General features: G+C 43.0%; 1 protein-coding gene across 5 annotated transcripts in view; it reads left to right on the top strand.

The window, feature by feature from the left end:
* The window catches only part of SPECC1 (sperm antigen with calponin homology and coiled-coil domains 1), a 145,854-nt gene that overhangs the window by 110,548 nt on the left and 14,336 nt on the right, over nt 1-20,970 (top strand). For 4 of the 5 annotated variants that reach the window (XM_067565866.1, XM_067565864.1, XM_067565865.1 and 1 more), the window contains one exon: nt 844-946. In XM_067565866.1, the coding sequence (XP_067421967.1) occupies nt 844-946 (103 nt within the window). Of the gene's footprint in view, nt 1-843; nt 947-4,156; nt 4,512-20,970 lie in introns of those variants that run through there. The other variant, XM_067565868.1, reaches the window with a different exon arrangement.

Here is a 20,970-nt window from a genome sequence, read left to right as displayed (position 1 = left end):
TAGCACTGATGTTTATTGTTAAGGGACAGGAGTCCACAGTGCCACTCACAATTATATACCAGTATTGGTACAAGCACTGATCAGTGGTCAGGCACTGTTGTTATGGTGCAGCTTTGGTTGTAGCTATAAATGAAATCTAACCGAGAGAGTCTGAGATAGAGGAAGCCAAAGTATTAATTCTGGCCCATAATGTATGTCTGCACTGGAGAAATGTATATATTTTTCTGCAGGTGATACTAATAGTGGAGGCTTTAGGGCAGACAAGGTGCAGGGTTTTGACCCTGCTCTGTGCTTTTGTCTTGTCTGCAAATACCATTTCTGCAGTAGTTAGCACCAGCGCAGAAAAATGCGTGAAGATTTTCCCAATGTAGTCTAGACTTTATTCTGCAGTAGAATAGTCAGGAATGAGTTTGCTGCTTCAGAATAATTAGGTAACTTCTACCCATGGTTTCTGATAAAGCCCCAGTTTTAGAGGTGCATTCATAGAGGTTCATTGAAAATTAGCCTTTTGATGTTTGAAGAAGGAGGTGAAGGGTGATGATTGCAGCTGTAGAAAAAATAGATCATAAATATACATTCCTTTAGATACATTCTACCCAGTGCTTCTCAAATACATTTGTATCACAGGCTTTGTTTCAGTTCCCTGTGTCCAGTGATCACAAACTACTTTGTGTCTCAGATCTAAACACACACATGGAATATGTTTTGAGACCGTTATAATCAGTAGTTTGCATTCTCCCACTGAGAGTGTATCGTGCTATCCTGGTTTATCATATGCAATGTAAAGTGAGAAGAGCAGAGCGGCTTAAAGCATATTTACTTCCCTGTCTCCTCCCCAATTAGTGTGGAGAGAAAGGACCCATTAGCAGCCCTGGCCCGAGAATATGGCGGTTCCAAGAGGAATGCACTGCTGAAGTGGTGTCAGAAGAAGACTGAGGGTTACCCGGTAAGTAGACATATGCATTTAATTTTTCTTTGGGAGTGGTTCATCCATTTCATCGGCTTGTGCTGTGAGTAGCTCTAATTTTAAGGAAATGTATGTACTGCAATTGGCAGACTTTTCACTGTTGTCTCCTCCCAGTGGGTATTTTCCATCCACTTTCTTCTCTTCAGCTGTCTCTAACCCTCAGGTCCCCGTGGTTACCTTGGGTTAAGTGACTCTGTTTACTTTCCATCATATGCTGAAATGTCACTGAAGGTCAGCAGTAGAGGGTATATGAGCTGCACCTTTAAGCTGAGGGCATGTGTCTCAAATGCCATCTTAATGTCTTTTACTTGAATTTTCTTCCTGGGCTCTCAGAAGATGCCACTCCTATGACAGTTCTATGAAACCAAAGAACCATTGCCCGGGATGTTCTTGATCAAAGTGTCCTGCTGTCTCCCTGATGGTCCCAGTTATTCTCCTCTTGATTGTGGTCAGCAAAAGTTCAGTAGCACTGGAGGAAGTGTTGCTATGTCATGTCATAATTGGGCATAGCGCCCAACGGTTCTGTTGTTAGTTCAAACAAATCTAGAGAGAATGGACTTGAAAGCTTTGATCCTGATATTTACGTGTTTCTGAGGGAGCTGGATAAAAGGCTGATAATGGTATGAATCCCAGAGGATTGCCTGTCTTTCCCTTGAGTGTTGTGTAAAGTGCAGTGTAGTACAAACTGCAAAGCAATGGAGAGCTTATTTTGAATGAAACACAGCTTCTGCAGCAATCGTCCGGGTTGTTGCCAGCTTCGAGTTTCTAAAACATGTTCTATAAAGACAGTATGAACAGAAAGCTCTGATTGGATGACCAAGGTTTTGTCCATGCAAGGTCCCTGGTATATTCATGCTGGTCCAGAGCCATCACACCCTTGTTGAACTGTACTGTGAATCATCTCGCAAATGCTGTTTGTACTGGTTCCGTGAGGTTCTTTCTGTGAGACTTTACAAGCTGAAGGTCTGTCTGATCTAGCTAGATACCATGACAATGTTGTGATACGGAAGTGGGGATTTGCCCTCAGGTCCTACCCAGAATTTCCTTTTTTCTCATGCTGTGCAATGTGCTATGCTCAGGTTGCCTGTTGCCTTTCATTATTCAGGTGGGATGAAAGGTGCTATTGAAATGTAAGGTTTTTTAATTACCCTGAATACCAGGTTAGTTTAGCTATTGTAAAAGGTGAGATGACCTGGGTAATTATAGGTCTGTCTGCCTGACATCGATTTCAGGCAAGATAATGGAGTGGCTGATACAGGACTTGATTAATAAAGAGTTAAAGGAGGATAATGTAATTAATGTCAATCCATATGGGTTTATGGAGAATAGATCCTATCAAACTAACTTGATACCTGTTTTTGAGGAGATTATAAAATTGGTTGATAAAGCTAATAGTGTTGATGTCATTTATTTGGACTTCTGTAAAGTGGTTGAGTTGGTACTGCATGACATTTGGATTGAAACACTAGAATGAAATAAAATGAATATGGCATATATTAAAGAGATTAAAAGCTGGTTAACTGATAGGTCTCAAAAGGTAATTGTAAACAGAGAGTCATCAGCGAGTGGGTGGACTTCTGGTGGGGCACCATAGGGAATAGTTCTTTCCCTACACTATATAACGTTTTTATCAATGACCTGGAAGAAAACATAAAATCATCACTGATAAAATTCATCGATGACACAAAAATTGGAGGAGTGGTAAATAACGAAGAGGACAGGTCACTGAGAGAGAGCATGGTAAGCTAAGCACAAGCAGCATTATGTATTTTAATACTGCTACATGTAAATATATGCATCTAGGAACAAAGAAGGTAGCCATACTTTACGGGTTGGAGGACTCTATCCTGGGAAGCAGTGACTCTGAAACAGATTTCGGGGTTGTGATGGATAATCACATGCACATGAGCTCGCTGTGTGCCACTGTGGCCAAAAGGGCTAATGCAATCCTGGGATACAGAAACAGGAATCATAGGAGTAGAGAGGTTATTTTGCCTCTGTATTTGGCACTGATACACTAGCTCCTGGAATACTGTGTCCAGTTCTGCTGTCCACAATTCAAGAATGATGTTGAAAAATTGGAGAGTGTTCAGAGAAGAGTCACAAGAATGATTTAAGCATTGGAAAAGATGCCTGATTAGTGAGAAACTCCAGGAATTCAATCTGTTTAGCTTAACAAAGAGAAGGTTAAGAGGTGACTTGATTACAGACTAGAAGTAACTACATGGGGAACAAATATTTAATAATGAGCTCTTCAGTCTAGCAGACAAACATATTCCAATGGGTGGAAGCTGAAGCTAGTCAAATTCGACTGGAAATAAGACATCAGTTTTTAACAGTGCGGGTAACTAACCATTAGAACAATTTACCAAGAGTTGCGGTGGATTCGCCATCACTGGCCATTTTTAAATCAAGATCATCTGTTTTTTCTTAAAGATCTGCTCTAGGAGTTCTTTTGGGGATGTTCTCTGGCCTGTGTTATACAAGAAGTCAGACTAGATGATCACAATAGTCCCTTCTGGCATTGGAATCTATGAACCTATGGTTAAGTCTACACTGCACACCACTGCCATTCTAGCAGGCTGGCCTGCACTTCCTAGTGGGCCAAGTGACTGTGTATCCTTGCGTGCTGTTTCTTTCTTGTAGACGGTCTCTGCTGTGCTTGGATAGCTGTGGTCTGTGTTTGACAGAGACAAGCCAGATCTTGGGCTGTGCTTCCAGCTGAACTTTTGGGCTGTAGTAGGTGTTTAGAACAAGATGAATTGTTGTCTGTACGCTGTGTGAGAGAGACCCTCTACTCCATAATGCTGACACTTTTCTTTCTTAAGAATAATATCGTTTGCTACTTAGGGTAGAAGACAAGATAATTTATTGCCAAATGATCCATGCCCTGGAACAAAAAAAACCAAAAAATGTATTTTAGATAAACAAATGTTTTTTTTCTCTCCACAACTAGCTCCTTTATGAAGCGTTAGCTGCCAGACCCAGCACCTTAGAAGAAAGACAGTAGCTTTTCCCTTTGAAACAAATTGATTTGGAGACAGTTTCACAGTTGTATGATATTGCTGGCACATTCACCTGGCTACTTACATTAACTGATTCGTCCTATCTTCAGCTACTTATGTTAACTGATTCATTTGCCCATCCTCCTTGTGAAATAGGTAAGTTATTACTGCTCTCATTTTGCAGGGGCCAAACTGAAGCAGAAAAACTGAGTGATTGACCAAAGGACGTGCGTCAAGAGTAGCAGAGCCAGGATTAGAATTCAGGTTTTTCAGGTTCCTGATCCTATCCTCAATCCAATATGCCATGCTGCCTTCCTATATAGCTGCATGTTCTATGCAGGACTGTAAGTATAGCTGTACTATATTGCCCTCTGGCCTCCTGAAAATCTCTACGTATCGGAGTTTGGCTTTTCCATCCAATCTTCAGCAAATGCTATATGAAATAAAAGTTAGGCTTGGAAAAGACCTATTAGGTCAACAAACCCATCTCTCTCAGCTGGTGCAGGATTGTGCTCTACGATGTTGTCCAATCTTTTTTTTTAAATGTCACATGTGATGGCCTTCCACCATTTCTCTTGGGGCGCTCTTCCCAGTCTTTCGGAACTAGATTAACTCCAACATCATCTTCATCATTGCAGATCCCAAAGGGATGCGGCCTTCTTGTAAATCGAGCACCACTTCATCAATCTCTAGCAAGGTGCATAAGGTAGTGGTCCAGCTGTATATTCAGTTTATGTTCATCACTAGAAATGTCATGCCACCAAAATTTTGATGCCCATGTGATTGACAGCCATTTGTTGGCCTTCCATTCTAATGGTATGTCCATACCAAGAAAGTTGCTGAAACCAAAGCAGCACTGATGGAGGTGATTGTTCAATTTGACTTTGAAATAGCCTCATTCCTGACTTTGTCTTGCCACTTGATATGGAGCAGCTGATGAAGACTATGAGAATGAAAACTGTCAATCTGGTGCCCTTCAGCACCCACATTTCACTTCCATACAACAGAGTTGATGTGACTGTGATGTCATAGCTTCCCCACATGGCTGCTGAAGAGTCCAAAACACGGCAGCAGCTGCAGATACTCAGGCATCCACATTTTACGAGCATTCTTCAGTACTGTTTTATGACACAGCCCAAACTGGAGCTCGCTGCTAGAAGCTTTCCCAGATTGTCAGCCAATATTTTCTTAACGTCACCCTGTTACTCCTACATCGGAATAATGCTGGTGCTTTTAGAGGCAATAACATGCCTTTGCCAGCATGTGGACCAACTCAGACTCTACAGATACCAGCCCAGTACCAAGAGAGACAAGAACTCCTGTGCTACAAGAAAAGAAGAGGAAAAGTCCTGTTTTTCTACCCTGACCCCAAGTAGTGGGGTTAAAATATGTGTATTGGATAGCAGGCCACACACGAAGCATGCGGGGCAGTCTGGATCTATTTGTTGTTGTTCCTTGTGGAATTAGTCTCTGGAGGAAAAGCATTTGTGGTTCAGAAGACAGTGAAAGCCTTTGGTTTATTTACGGACACTGGAGTGATCCCGCTACTGACCTGGCTGCCCAGATGGAGTTTCAAAGGGAGCTGTTTGTCATTTTTTGGCCTTGTTATCTCCACGGCCCTCTTTCTGTTACTGCCTTTGCTGAAACAAAGTCATTTGCCTGAGGTAGCTTTTAGAAAGGGCAGTTAGACTGCCTGTATGTGCTCCAAGAGGAGCTCTGATCGGGAGGCTGCCAGTGGGTTTATCGCCCAGAGGGAAAGTTTTCAGGACAAGCTCTTAAAGGGGAACAAAGAGAATCGAGAGGAGCAAATTGGTGTATTGTGAGAATTTCTCTCCTCTCCTTTCCTCACTTCGCTCTCTCCTTCCTCCCACTGCTCTATTTAGAGACAGTTACTTTTGGCTGTCTTCATCAGTCTCACTCCTAATTTCCCTGTACAGTGCATTCTCTGAGGCTTCTTAAACTTTGCTTCCCCATGAGTCCTGGCCTCCCATGGCCCTACTGATATTAAGCTCCATGTGGAGCCTTTAAGATTCCCAAGTATGAAGAACGGGAGTGGGTTGGAGAACGCCTTTCTCCCTCCTGCCTCGGCTGCTGCCTGCGGTGGGGGGTGATGCAATGAAGAAGGCTTTTGTGCAGAGCCATGTTAATATGCATGGCCACTTTGTGCTTTCCCTTCACATGGTGCTTGCGTCTCAGTTCACATCATCAGTCAGGGATAAACATGAACAAACCCCAATCTACTTGGTCATGGTGACTTCCTACCATGTTTCCCCTGCCATGAGGCCCAGGATTGCAGGCCCTACTAACCTCCATCCAGGAAGGACTGAAAGCAGCCCACCTCAAACCCCATCAGTCAACTGACTGCTAAGAGGAATGACAGAATAGGAAGCCTCCCACCTGATTGCCCCACTCCATTTTCAATAGCTGAGCTTGAGCACGCTGTCTTTTTAACTCTGTGTGTCTGGACAATTCCTGGTTTGAGTTACTGGGGTTGGGGAAGGGGGAATCCTTCTTGTTTAAATTAAAGGGGGCGATGAGATTTGATCAAACAATTTGAGCAAACTGGATTAGGAGTGCTGATATTCATGATGTAGACCAGTTGCAGCTATCACCCATGCCCCAGATCCCCCAGTGAAAGCTGGATCAAGTGGTTAGGAGAGTGACTGGGGATGAGTCCCAGGGACCTATGAATAAAACCCTCATCTTTTTAAAAATGTTTTAATCTGGAGAGGATAACACCTATTGTTCTATTGGTAGAAATGTACTCCCTACTCTCCCTGTGCTAACCAATGAGAACATTCCCCTTGCTTTGATCTCTAGCACTTTCCACAGGAGGAAATGTCAATATTCATGGGGGGAGAGAGGCACTGGAGGAAGTTGCGGGAAGAGTAACAGAAATGATTAGTGGCCTGGAGGGTTTGATTTATAAAGAAGGATTGCAAGAGTTTATATCTTAGCTAAGCAATGACTGATGGGAGCATAAAAAACTATCTGTCTCTGATCTGTCTATGGTGTTTCTGAGGTAGATATCACTTTGGTATCTAAGCAGCGATCTGATATTCAAAGAGGATAAACACTAAAGAAGAGAAATTATTTAGAGACATGCAATTATGAGTGATAAAATGAAATAAAAAGGAAAATTAGGTTTGATAACCAGGAAAAAAAAAACACCTGACAATGAGATCTATTATGCTAGGGACATTTAAAACTAGACTGTATGAAACATGAATAAATGCCCAATAGCAAGCAATTCTACATTGACCCAAGTGAGGTGGCATAACAAGTCCTTTCCCTGCCTACGTGATTCTACAGTTCCTTGTCCTGGATACTATCTGCAGTGCTTAATTTGTAATGAAAGAGTTGCCGGGGCTCAAGTAATTAGGTACCAGGGCTCAAGCAATTTTTTTACATTCATAACTGATGCTGCAAGCTCAGACGTGCTGGGGCTATAAACTGCCAAGCCTGGAGGTGCGCGGGCTCAGCTCTGGCAATCCATGGCACAAATTAAGCACTGGTTATCTGACATTTGGGGCAATGGTTTCAAATAGTTATTCCTCTGTTGCAGGGTTGTTGGAGTTTTTTTGGGGGGGGGGGTTTGAGGGGGAGAGAGGGAAGAGGCAAGTGTTAATCTCAACAACAAAACAGAATGATGTTGAACTAAAGCTTATGTGATGAAAATATGGTGTGGAAGGAAGTAGGGTCAGGGGCTTTTGTCAAGGCATCCTTCTGCAACTGAAATATACTTTTAAAATTAATGTCAGTTTCAGGCACACACACCCCCTTCAAAATGTCATATCTCTTACATGAACCCCAGGCACTCTCATATGACCTCTCACCATGCATGTGTGCACACACACCTCCTAGCTCTCCTTGCTTGTTGACATCATGATCTGTGATGTGAGGTGATAACTGCTTATGTGGCTCTAAAATCCAATTACCTCAAATCCTCTAGACCGTAAATGATGGCTGGGAGAAATCTATTTCTGTCAACAGTTTTTTCTGTTGTTCTGGACTTTTACATGTGTTTTAAAAAAATGATGCATCATAGCAATAACAGGAAGTCAAAACTTGGGTGCCTCTTTCTAGTTATGGAATAATAGGTTCTGTTCCCCTGAGTCTTAACTCCCTGCAGCTGCTGAGTGTCCTTTTTGTTGCATTATCACCCTCCATAATCATATCATTAGTGGCTGTGGTGTTATTTAAGTGCTCCAGTTCTGTTTACTCTCTGTGGAGACCATCTGTCAAAGGGCCAAATCTCTCCAGATTAAACCTATTACCGACCAGAGTTGTATTGTGAGAACATAGGACATGAAGAGGCACTTATCCCTGGGTCATTAAAAATGACGCAATATTACTTCTGCCACAAACCTCCTCCCTAGTATGGGTATATTAGTTTCACCAGTCAGATAGAATAAGCACTCTGTATAGTAACAATGTAAATGGTACCAAGTTAATGAATACCGATTGCTTAAAAGAACTGCTTGGTTTTCCCATTCTTATTTCCAGCCACTAAACAGCTATCCTGGGTGGGAGAGATCAGCAAGAAGAGAGTGTTATGAAACTGAATCCATTATCCGCAGAGTAGCAGGACAGTAGCTCTTGGTCTCTTTCCAACAAACTTATAATGGGTTCCATAAGAACTCTTCTTGTAAAGCCAATATCTTTATCATGGCCTCATCCTTGCAACTTCCTTGAGATTCCTTCCTGAATGAAGGGCCAAAGGTTGGGAACCAGGACACCCTGAAACAGGCACCCTTGAGATAACAATTAGAACTATAAACTCTGAATGTTCTAAAATCTTTGTCTGACATAAGCTCCCTGTCTGCACGTCTAAGCCTTTACATTACATTACATCTGCTCCCTGACCATGAAAATCTCAACCTATGTGGTGATGGTTAGTGGCAGAGGGCACCTTCACCAGGGGCCCAGTCATTCCCAGCAGCAGTGGTACCAGTGTGAGGGACTACGTGGGGTCCCAGGTATTCATATATTGGCCTCAGAATGAGCACCGCTTCTCCAGTCAGACTGAACAGCACACAGAAGCTACCAACATTGTATGCTCATTGGGATTTCAGTATGGCTGGACAAGCAGATCACTTTTGCGAGGGAAATGTATTGGGTCAGGCACAGGCTCTTTGGATCCCTTTCCTTATAAAGTGTTCTTACAGTTCTAAGCAAAGCTAGATCAGAATGATTGGCTTCCCTTCCCTTGGCTTACAGAGTCATTTGACCATGAAGTAGGTAATAAGAATCCCAGAAGCATTATGCACCTTTCAGAAAGTATCGTTTGGTGTTCGTAGGAGCTGTTTATGGGACAACACTCTGACTGTTGTATTGTCTTCCACTTGTTTAGTCTAAATTAGCCAAGCATGAAAAGCCAGCTCACTCTAGTTCCCAGCATGCTTGTCTCAAAGTTCTGGAGAATCTCTCTTGAGGCTGCATTGTGATTAAGACAGAAATCATCTCAGAGCTATAACTTGAGAAGGGGTTGGGTATATGGAACATAGAATCATAGAAATGTAGGGCTAGAAGGGACCTCAAGAAGTCACCTAGTCCATCCCCCTGCGCTAGGCAGGGCCATGTATATCACCATCCTGAGAAGTATTTGACTAACTGGTTCTTAAAAGCCTCCTGGTAACCTGTTCCAGTGCTTAACTTTCCTAATAGTTGGAAAGTTTATCTTAATATCTGAGCTAAATCTTCTGTAAGCCAATTATTGCTTGTCCAGTGGATGTGGAGAACAAGTGATCGCCACCTTCTCTGTAACAGCCCTTAACATATTTGAAGACTGTTATCAATGCCCCCCTCGGTCTTCTTTTCTCAAGACTAAACATGGCCCGTTTTTTAATCTTTCCTGAAAGATGGTTTTCTGAACCTTTTAATAATTTTGTTGCTTTCCTCTGGATTCTCTCCAGTTTGTCCGCATCTTGCTTAGTGTGGTGCCCAATACTGAACCCAGTATTCCAGCTGCGGCCTCACTAGACCTGAACAGAGCAGACCAATTACCTCCTGTCTCTTACATATGGCATTCTTGTTAGTACACCCCCAGAATGATGTTTGCCTGATACATGCCGGAGATGAACCCCTCTCCCACCCAAAACAGGTTTCTTCTAGAAATCTGATACCAGTCTTTATACTGGATGGAAATTTCTTTCTTTCTGTTTGGGTTGAACTCACCTTCAGCTCCAGTAAGTGCTGTTGTGAAGAAGACTTCAACACGGAGTGCTTCAGTGACAATCTACTATTCAATGCTTATTTATAATAGTGCCTTCCATGCATAGTATCTCAGCTTGCTTTCTAAACAAACCCTGAAGTCTTCCCAGGGCTACTCCAGCTTAGAGTGAGAGACAGAAATTTGAAGTAGATTACATTTCAGTTTACTTTTCACAGTATTATATGCATCTGTTCAGTGCTCTGCCCACCGGCAGCGTAAAAGCCCCTATTTCAGAACATGCAAGAAGAAGCCAGTGATTCAGGATTGTAAGATGCAACATACATCAAATAAGGATGCAAAAGTTCAGGGAGATCAGTAAAGCCTGAGCCTATGCCAGTATTTGCCATTTATCAAGAAAGTATTGTAACAGAGGACTGGTTGACTCAATGGCTTATCAGTGGGATATGGAGCGTTTTGGTTCCCAATTCAAATCCCCTCCTGGGCAGTAGTGCTGACCGATAGTATATGAAATGAGTTCGTGGCCTATTAGAACCATGGAATTGTAAGATAGGGTCACATGTGGCCCATCCTAGTCCAGTATTCTGAAAGTGGCCAGCTCCATATGCTTTACAGAGAGGTCCAACCTCCCCGTGCACACATCTTAATAGTCTGTTATATACTAACATGCCCATAATGGTGAAAATTTCTTCCTAACCCCCGGCCCAGGAAGTTAGTGGTTTGTGTCCTGAAGCAGGAGGGCTGTCATCCCTTTGTAAATTTTTATCATGAGTACTGCTTTTCTTATTAGTCACATAATTGTCTAAACCTTTCTCCAATCCACTTTGCATTGGTATTACTTTGTCCATGTCTTGTCTCTGACCATGTTCTATTGAACGGTTACCTGCATCAAAACTCCCCCCATCATGAATGACACTAGCTGGCACCCAAGCTGGCAGTCTCGTCAGAGAGGCCAAAGAAGGACTGAATCAATCCTCCAAATCAGGGCTGAGACACACTGACCTTCCTGTCCCTGTTTTGTGCCTAGTATAGGACTTTGCTCACCAGACTGACCAATCCAACACTTTTCTCCAGCACTAATGTAACAAAACCTCAATGGTAAAGTCTTGAGAAATCTCTTTGGTGGCCATGGAAATCCCCACAAAGCTATGTTCTGTCCCAGTTCAAGACAGAGCCCCAGAACCTATTGCATTCTGACTTCCCAGAAGCACTCATACCCACACTGTTTTGAATGAAATATTGATTCTTTTCTTTTTTTACTTTTATCTTTTTCTGTCAGTAAGGGGCATGAAGTCTTTTTGATAAACCTCTGCATTGTATTGACACCTCTCTATCAGAGAAGCATTACCAAATCCCCTGACTAAATACATAATTAATCATTAGAACTAGTTAAGCAGAGGCATTCTATAATCTGGCAGTAACACAAAGAAGTGGATGTGCAGGTTTACAGGCCACCTTTGGAAATGTGCCCTCTACAGAGATAAGAGGAAGTAAATCCTATCTTTATTGCAGACTGTTTACAGGCACTTTCGAAAAGGTCTAGATTCCCGTAGCACTGTGATCCTGTGTACTAAAGCTCACCAGCAAAACAACTCTTAGCTAATGTGGAAATTGTGGAAAACAAAAACCAAGTAGATTTAATCTCAGATGCTAGTCCATTTTCTATACGAAGGGCTCAAGCCAAGTCCCTGGGCTGGGAAGAAGTGAGAGCTGCTCTCTCCTGCCACAACCTGGATGTGGCAACCTGAGATTAGGGGGTGCTGGCCCGATTGTCTCTTCAAAGACTGCTGATGAACAAAAAGCTTCCTTTTTAAGGTCTTGTCTACAAACACTGATATACCACTTTAACCCTCCCAGTAGAGTTAAAGCTGTACACCCCTCCCACTGCTTATAGAGGTGCTTTATACTAGTACAGCTATTCCCATACAAGAAGGGGGATAAGCTATATTGGTATAGCTACAGCCCCACTAGGCGTTGTACTGAGATAATTATTTCACTTAGGGCTAGATTTCTTTTTTTAACCTAAATTGTTATACAGGTATAAAATCTGTTTGGAGACACTGCTTTGTGATGTCGCTGACTGAGGAGTGAATTAAACCTCAGGTTATTTTTCTGCTTCTCCGACTCCTGCAGCAAAAGTTTCACATGTGTGTGGTGGCCCCACAGAACCTTTTCCTCCGCATGCAGAAGTTTAAGGGATTCTTTTGCAAGTGTCAGTGATGAGTCTGAAGAGAAAGACTCATCCTGTGGTTAAAGCAGGACTGAGAATTAGGAGGTCAGGGGGGTCTACTCCCAACTCTGCCACTGACTGTCTCTGTGGCCTTGGTTATGTTACTTAATGTATCCATGCCTCAGTTTCTGCAGCTAATAGTGACCCACCTTGTGAGGGAGTGGGGACCTGTGAGGCTCAGTAATGTTTGAAAAGTGCTTTGAGACCTTTGATACAAGTAAAAAGTTGACATATTACTTGATAATTCCATACTCCGTGGTTTCAGTGTCATTCCCTTTCACACCACGTTTTTTCCAGGGTGAAAACCTTCCCCTTCTAAAGAAGAATATTTGGGGATGAATCTGCACATGAGGTTTCTCCATATGACCAGTTGCACAGCTGGAGTCTCTCTAAAGTAGGGGTCATCTTTGGAATTTTTGTACTGTTTGTAAGTGCAGCAGCCAAACTGTAGAACAATTGCTGACATGAGCCCCCATGAGGGGCCCATGTTTGTTCTAAACAAACCCTGAAGTCTTCCCAGGGCTACTCCAGCTTAGAGAGTTGCAGGGAGGGAGGTCTAGGTTGGACATTAGGAAAAAGTTTTTTACTAGGAGGGTGGTGAAGCATGGAATGGGTTAAATGTGGAATCTCCATGTCTGACAAAGCCCTGGTTGGGATGATATAGCAGAGGTGTCTAAACTAGATGACCTGAGGTCCCTTCCAACTCTAATATTCTATGATTCTATGATTCTATGCTTGTCTGATGCTGCTAAATGTGCTGAGCTAGAGTTTGTCTTCATTCACACAAGGGCTTTATCCTGTAAACAAATACAAGTCTTTTAATTGAAATCAACGCCCATGCAGCTCTGTTTTACTCTGCTTTCTATCATGCTGGCTAATTTTAAAAGTAGCATTTACCTTTTAGCCATCCCAAAGTCCTAGAAGCAATGACAGTCAGTGAAAACACTGAATCAATTAGCATCAGCTGGGACAGCTCCAAACCATGACCTTAAACTGGGAGTGAGCTCAGCTCTTCTGCCTGTTGCACCAATCCTCTGAGCTGGTATCTGTAGCTATTGGACCCTCTCCTCCCTTTGTCTCCATCCTTCACTGTCGGAGTCTTCCAGGGGCCTGCAGGTTACCCCTCCTCCCCCCAATTCTGAAATTTGGAGCTAATTTGTATGTCTATGTACAGGGCTCAATTGATAATCATGGGAGCAAAGCATTCTGATTAGGAATTCTGCACCTTCCCCCCGGCAGGAAGTAGCTGTGTCACTGTCATGGCTACGGAGGAGAGCCAGTCCCCCCTCCTTTCCATCCCCACCAAGTATCTGTGTGGTGCCCAGACCTTTGTTGGTGCAGCTTCACTAGTACAGCCATGGGAACACAGCCCAGTCTGTTTCTTTTCTTTGGTTTAAAAACAAAAGGGGTCAGATTGAACAGTGATATGCGTGAGCTGTTCAGAAGCTGCATAGAAGTGCTAAAGTTGTGTAACTGGCACTGACTTGGCATTCAGTGGGTGAGCAAAGAGAGCGTAATTCATGCTGAGGGACGGCCAGAGGAAGTATAGCAGGAACAGTAATTCACCAGAGAGCTGTAGAATTAAACAAAGGGGGGAGGATTGATTGGCTCCCAACCCTGCTACACCACCTCTTCTGACCCTCCGCGTGTAACTTACATTAGTCTTGCTCACCAACCTAACCTCCATCACCATTACCTCACTCCTGATTTGGCCCAGAGAGGGCTGTGGGAGCCACAGCTGCTTATATCAACTCTGTTTGGCACACTGTGTTTACACAGGGAAGGTCTTTCTCTGAACACCTCTTTCTTCCCCTGGTTCTCCCCTCCCCCCATTGGCTAAGATGTGGGTGGAGAGCACAGTGAAGGACAAAGACCATAAATGAGCATTATGTACAAAAAGTAGTATCAGACTGATTTTAACTAACCTTTGGTGGGACTTTGTTTCCATAATTCTGTACCAGTGATGTAAGTGATATTTAGCAATGGGTATGTCAATGTAAAGGAATTTGAGTTTAAAACGAGAAGCACACCTTAGGAGAGAGTGGCTCAGAAACAGCCAGTGTATGCCCATCCACTGTCCTGGCACCTCTCTGAAGCAGCTTTCTTGTTCTCCATAGAATCACAGAATATTAGAGTTGGAAGGGACCGCAGGAGATATCTAGTCCAACCCCCTGCTCAAAGCAGGACTAACCTCCAGAATCACAGCTTTTATTTAAAAAAAAAAAAAAAAAAAAAAAAAAAAAAAAAAAAAGGCAATTCTCTGGCTGTTGTGGTTTCAGAGACAACCTGAAAAATCTGAACCAAGTGTACAATACAGAGATGTCTATGTGATTCTGCAGAGAGCCTGGAACAGTGGGCCTGAGGTGTGAAATGCCCCATTCATCTCACAGAAGGGTTAAGTCGGATGCCCAGTGATGATGATTTAAATATCAGTATTGTTAACTATTGCATTCATTTTGCATGAAGGAGGGGGAGGATCACAGTTCTCTGCAATTTGGTGCCATTTTGGAGAAACTGTTACTTGTTATTACTATCTCAAGCTTGACTACAGCAGAGCTGCCACTGTGTTATTATCAAGAAGGAGCCAAGGCCACACTGTCTGGCAGAGCTCTCGGACATATTCAAACTGCACCAAGGACGGGCCAACCTCCAAGAGCTTAGAGCAGCTCAGAGAGCCCACATGGTCACATTCTGAATGGCTTCACAGTCTACTGTCAGTGGTGTCTCTCAGGCAACTCACGTAGTTCGAGCTTATTCTGTGGACAGCACTTGGAAGAGTACCACTACCTTTATTCTTTCCAATCTGACCCTATTGGAGAGGTAACAAAGAGAACTGAAAACGCACAACATTTGGGTGTATTTTCTGAACTTCGACCATAGCGATGCTGTAAAGTAGCTGGGAGCTGACAAAGCTTTCTGGGTAGTGTATGCAAATGAGCACAATAAGCATCCCCTTTCCTCTGCACTCTCCTGCCCTGCACGACCACAGTAGGCATCTGATTCACTAGGACAGAGTGAGTTAGCCAAAGACAACAGTCACTAACATACTTTAAATCTAATGCCTGTATTTCAAAATGCCCGTTACTTCATGCTTACTGCTGCAAGTGGTAACGGGCAATCACTGGGTAATGTCTTTGGGCAGCAAGTAGCAAAAGGAGCCCAGAATGTGTATGGTGAGAGATGAGGGTTTCTTTAATCCATCCAGGAGAGCGATAAATGAAGCACACTTTCCAGAGCTGTCATTGAACCTTTGTCATGCTACCGTGTATAAATCAGATAAATTAACAACCTTTTACATGTGCTATGTTGTATTATCTGAGCTATGTTGTAACATACAATATAATCAGCAGTAACATGAGGCTCCTGGCAGAGGCACCAGAAATAGGGAAGCCAGGGATAGTTTCTGTATAGGGTTGAAGAAGTCTTTAGTGTACTGAACCATTCAAATGTAATGTTCTGGTATGATTGTGGTCCTAGAGAAGATATTTATACAGCCTGAAGGAGACAAGGGTAGAAGGGCTTTTAGCTTCCTCCCTAGTGTGAACTGAACACTTAATCTCTATACAATGAACAGTATTGCTGTTCCTCAAGTTACTCTGGATTTTTATATTTAATCCGAGGTTTGAATGTATTTTTTCACCTTCAGAATGAGGTATGGTAAGGTAATTGCATCTTGTTTCCCTGTAATGGATTCTGCTAAATCCGATTTGCAAATAATTTGAGACTCTCAGCTGCCCTTTGAAAACAGATGGGTGGAATTGGCGCTAAATCCTGTGGGTGCACTACGTAATTACAAAAGAATCCTGGTGACCTTTAATTTTAGGCATTCCCCCCTTTGGTGAGTGTTTACATGGACATAAACACTGTTCCTGGCAGCTTGTGTCATGCTGGCCCTGGACGAAACACTCCAGTCTGCAGTGTCGTCTATGCTCAAGAGGTTGGGTGAGAAGGAGCAAGAGGAACCCATTTGCTGGTTTTGCTGCTCAGAGAATGTTAATATTTAGATACTTGTCTAACCAAAGTTCAGAGCCTGCACATTTCTCTTGATGGAGCCTCTTTGGCTGAAGCCTGCTAACCCATCCCCCTCCCATAATGATCTAATAAATTCAAATTAAATTTGCAATTTCATGGCACCGTCAGTAACATGGGGCAGGTTGAGATATCTCCTGAGGGCAGCCTTTCAAAGCACTGTGCTCATATCTTATAGGAGAAGGGGCAAAGTTCAAATGTGCAAATCTTTGGTTCCTTTTCAGGCATCTTTCTAAATATAACCATCTGAAAACACAGGGTGCTAAAGATTTCATAGACTTTCACTACAGGCAGGAGACGTGGACCTCTTGGGCAGCTGATAAGGAGGAAGGGAAGGATTGGCTGGTGAGATGGGGCTGCTATTAAAAACGGACAGTTCCCTTTGGTTTATTCTGTGTATTTATTTTAGCTAGTTCTGTTGTATGTGTGTTAGTTTATATCTGATACTGCCTTGGCACCTTCACATTGTAGCCATTCAGATCACTGGCTTGTGATTGGCAGCAGGGCGTTTTGTATGGTAAGGGGGAAGGGAAAGAATAACTCATTGCAGACTTTCTCCCTCAAAGGCATGGTCCAATTCCACATGTGTATGTGTCTATAATTTATTATCCCATGTTTTAGAAGGAATTATGACTCCGAGTCATTGCTGTAATACAGCCTGTCATCTGCTTTGACAAAACTGTTTAGGTCAGTATTATAATGTCTGCAGGCTGCCATCAGAAGCACCCGATTTTTTTCTGTGACTTTGCACTGAAGATCTGGAGTTGGAGATGCGCTGACATCAGATGGGGCAATGTAAAACAAGAATTTGTTTTCATTAAGGTGGATCAGGCAGATTTCCTTGTGCACCTGCTATCACAGTTTTAATAGCACTCTCTCTATAAGGAAAGGGCCACAGCCTGAGAAGGGGCTGAGCTCTAGGAGTTGCAGGTGCTCAGCACTTCTTAGGATTTGGTCCACCATTAATATAATAGATTATAGATATTTAAAAATTGTTTTCTAAATAACGGCACCCGAAGCTTCTTTTCTTTTCAACTTTGCTTGGTTTTTGGTGACTTTTACTACTTGTAAAAGTGAGACATGCTGAGGGCAAAGTAGAGAGAGACATTAGGATACAAATAAGAGCTAGGCATATTGTGACCATGAACTAGCAAAATTCCTCCCCATAACTGCCACTGCAATTCAGTTCTGACCTGATGGTTCTCCCCACCTGTTTGTCCTTCCCACTTTGAGCGCCCCATAGAGCTCTGGCAATGCATCCTCCTTCATGACCTGGTCCTACGTCATCCTATATTATTCCACACCAGGGCCTCTTGTGAGAAGAGATTTCTAGTTGTTCAAACTTGTGTGAGGTTTTGTGTTGCTGACAAAAGTCTACTAGGAACTAATGGAGACCATCAAATTTGTAACCCAACTATTCAGAGGTGAATGAGTTGCCAAGAGCCACAGGCTCTTCTGAGTTTAAGACTGGAAGCTTTTTAGTATATTTTCCACCAGACTAGGTATCTCAGCACCAGTCAGGCTGCTGCTACAGATATAATAGATAGTTAAATCCAAAGCAGAGTGTGCAGAGTTACAAATGGATCTCACAAAACTGGCTGATTGGGCAACAAAATGGCAGATGAAAATCAGTGTTGATAAATGCAAAGTAATGCCCACTGGAAAACATAATCCCAGCTATACATACAAAATGATGGCATCTAAAATAGCTGTTACCACTTGGAGTCATGTGGAGAGTTCTCTGAAAACATCCACTCAATGTGCAGTGGCAGTTAAAAAAACAAACAGAATGTTAGAAACCATTAGGAAAGGGATAGATAATAAGACAGTAACTATCCTAATGCCACTATGTAAATCCATGGTACACCCACACCTTGAATACTGTGTGCAGTTCTGGTCACCCCATCTCAAAAAAAGATTTATTAGAAATGGAAAAAGTACAGAGAATGCAACAAAAATGATTAAGGATATGGAACAGCTTCCAATGAGGAGAGATTAAAAAGACTGGGACTGTTCAGCTTGGAAAAAAGATGGCTAAGGGGGGATATGATAGGGGTCTATAAAATCATGAATGGTGTGGGGAACGTGAAGAAGGAAGTGTTATTTACCCCTTCACATAACATGAGAACCAGGGGTCACCCAATGAAATTAATAAGCAGAAGGTTTAAAACAAAATAAAAGGAAGTACTTCATGCAATGCATAAGCAACCTGCAGGACTCATTGCCAAGGGATATTGTGTAGGCCAAAAGTATAACTGGGTTCAGACAAGAACTAGAGAAGTTCATGGAAAATAGGTCCATCAGGTGGCTATTAGCTAAGATAGTCAGGGATGCAAACCCATGCTCTGGGTGTCCTTAAACCTCTGACTGCCAGAAGCTGGGACTGGATGATAGCGGATGGATCATTTGATGCCCTGTTCTGTTCATTCCCTTTGAAGCGTTTGGCACTGTCCATTGTTGGAAAACAAGATTACTGGACTAAATGGACCATTAGTCTGACCCAATATAGCCATTCTTCTGTTCTCCTGGTCTACGGAAGGGTATTTCCTGCTCTTGTCTGTGTCTGAGTGAAGGGAGAAAGGGACAGGATTTTCTTGGGAAACGAAATGCATTATCTGTTAAAATGGCAGGTGCCAGAATTTAGGAGAGGGCAGTAGAGGTGATTATTATATGAGAGAGACTGGGTGTTCTTGATAAATTACATTTAAATTAACTAACAAAGTCCGGTCTCTCAGTTCTCTGCAGTTCTGACCCTTTCCTTCACAATTTACATGACCATGACACTATGAAAGGACTTGGAGCCTTAAGCCACCATGACCTCAGATGAGAAGGGGATTAAACGTCAAGCAGCTTGGGTGATGCATCACATTTGATCAGTGTACAGGTCTTGATCTGCAATGTCCTCAGACCTCTGATCTGTTTTCCACTCCCATGATATGCTGCAGGTGCTTCCTGTACTGAAGCTGTATGCCTTAGAGGGGCGATGTTCTTTGAGAGTGAATTGTGTTGTATTTAACTTCTGGATACGTTTTTCTAAGTAGGGACCGTTAATTTATTAATACACCCTCTACTAAGTCAGGTGGGTGATTTGTGACCAAAATTGACAGAGTTTCCCTAATTAACTTGAACATCTCTGTGGTTTGATCACAAAGCAAATGGGAACTAAATATACAACGTGAAATCATTCTATATTCATCTCCATGTAAATGGAAAAACTCTCCCCCACACTCATGGTCTGTGGTTGAATAGCAGCGAGAGGTGTGGTGGAAGGGTGGAACTGATTTTACTGCCAAAGTAATCAGTAGAATTGAATAATTTCCAAGGTGGCCAATCCATAAATTCTTTACTTTTGTCTGACTGCACCAGAACCGGTGATTCTCCATGGAGGAATGAATGTAGAATGCCTGACTGGTGTTTGTACAACCTGTTTTTAAAAACTTCCAATGATGTGATTCTACAATCTCCCTTGGAAGCCTACTCCAGCGCTTAATTAGTATCCTTATTGTTGGAAGTTTTTCCTAATAGCTAACCTAATGTTCCTGATTGTCTGCTGCTTCCCATCCTGGGCCTGGGCTTGAGGTCTGAGACCTAGGAAGTGTCACTTACCTTTAGTCTGACCTCCCTTCATGGGGCCCTGTGTTGGAACTTCATGAAATCCCAGAGCTTTGCACTGGCATCTTTCCCCAGCACTGGACTTTTCACTCCTATATTCAGTGCAACTTGAGCAATAAGTTTGTCCGAGCAGATCAGCAAAAATAGGTTGTTGTTAGCTTTTGAATGGCAAGTCTCGTTCAGGCAAGCCTCTGCCTTCCTTGCTGGCTGTGATCCTCATATTGGTTTCAGAGGGTTTTTTTTTTCCTCACCTGAAAAGATGCATCAGAGGCTGATTGCAAAGGGGATTCTCCTTTTCCCACTGCTTGGTTAGAACAGTAGTCCACATGGTGGTGGTAGAAGGAATGTCGTTCCCTCCCCTTGTACTCCCTGACATTTTCTGAGCTCCCTGACATCACTCCAGGCTTTGCCAGGAAAGATTAAGGTCGATGTTGGAGATATTTGTCTTTCCCACTAGTGTCTCCTCTCTGGTATTGAACATCTGTCAGAAGCAGAGTCAGGAAGATATGGGGGTAACATGCTAGATCCTCTCAGCGTGCTTGGGGGGGAGATCAAGGAGTACGTTTTCTGCTTTGGTGGGTGATGTGGGAATATCTGCTTTTCGAGAGACTCCCAGCTGACCAGCTTCCCCTCGTCTGCCCTCCCCATCCACTGCACAGCTGTTTTTATAGCTTGGAACATCAAAAAAATTGGAAGGTCAGATCTCTGCATATTTCTGCCCTTGGGGTCTCTTCTGATTTCACATTCAAAACCCTTCCAGAAAAGCAAAATCGCACCATTCCACTCCATTTTTGTCCAAAGCATTATCCCATACACCAGGTCCATATCCCAATCCTGCATGGCTGCGAGTGGGATTTTGGACACTGGCTTTGGGGTTTCCCAACCATCCAGGAAGGAAGTCCAGCTGCTGGATCAGAAGGCAGAGATCCAGCTCTCAGTGGCTTCTCAGATGGTA

Source organism: Emydura macquarii, unplaced genomic scaffold, assembly GCF_026122565.2.
Source record: "Emydura macquarii macquarii isolate MOO-44397 ecotype Brisbane River unplaced genomic scaffold, CSIRO-AGI_Emac_v2 contig_2699, whole genome shotgun sequence".
Classification (NCBI taxonomy): Eukaryota; Metazoa; Chordata; order Testudines; family Chelidae; genus Emydura; species Emydura macquarii.
This window is presented reverse-complemented; position numbering and strand designations above follow the sequence as displayed.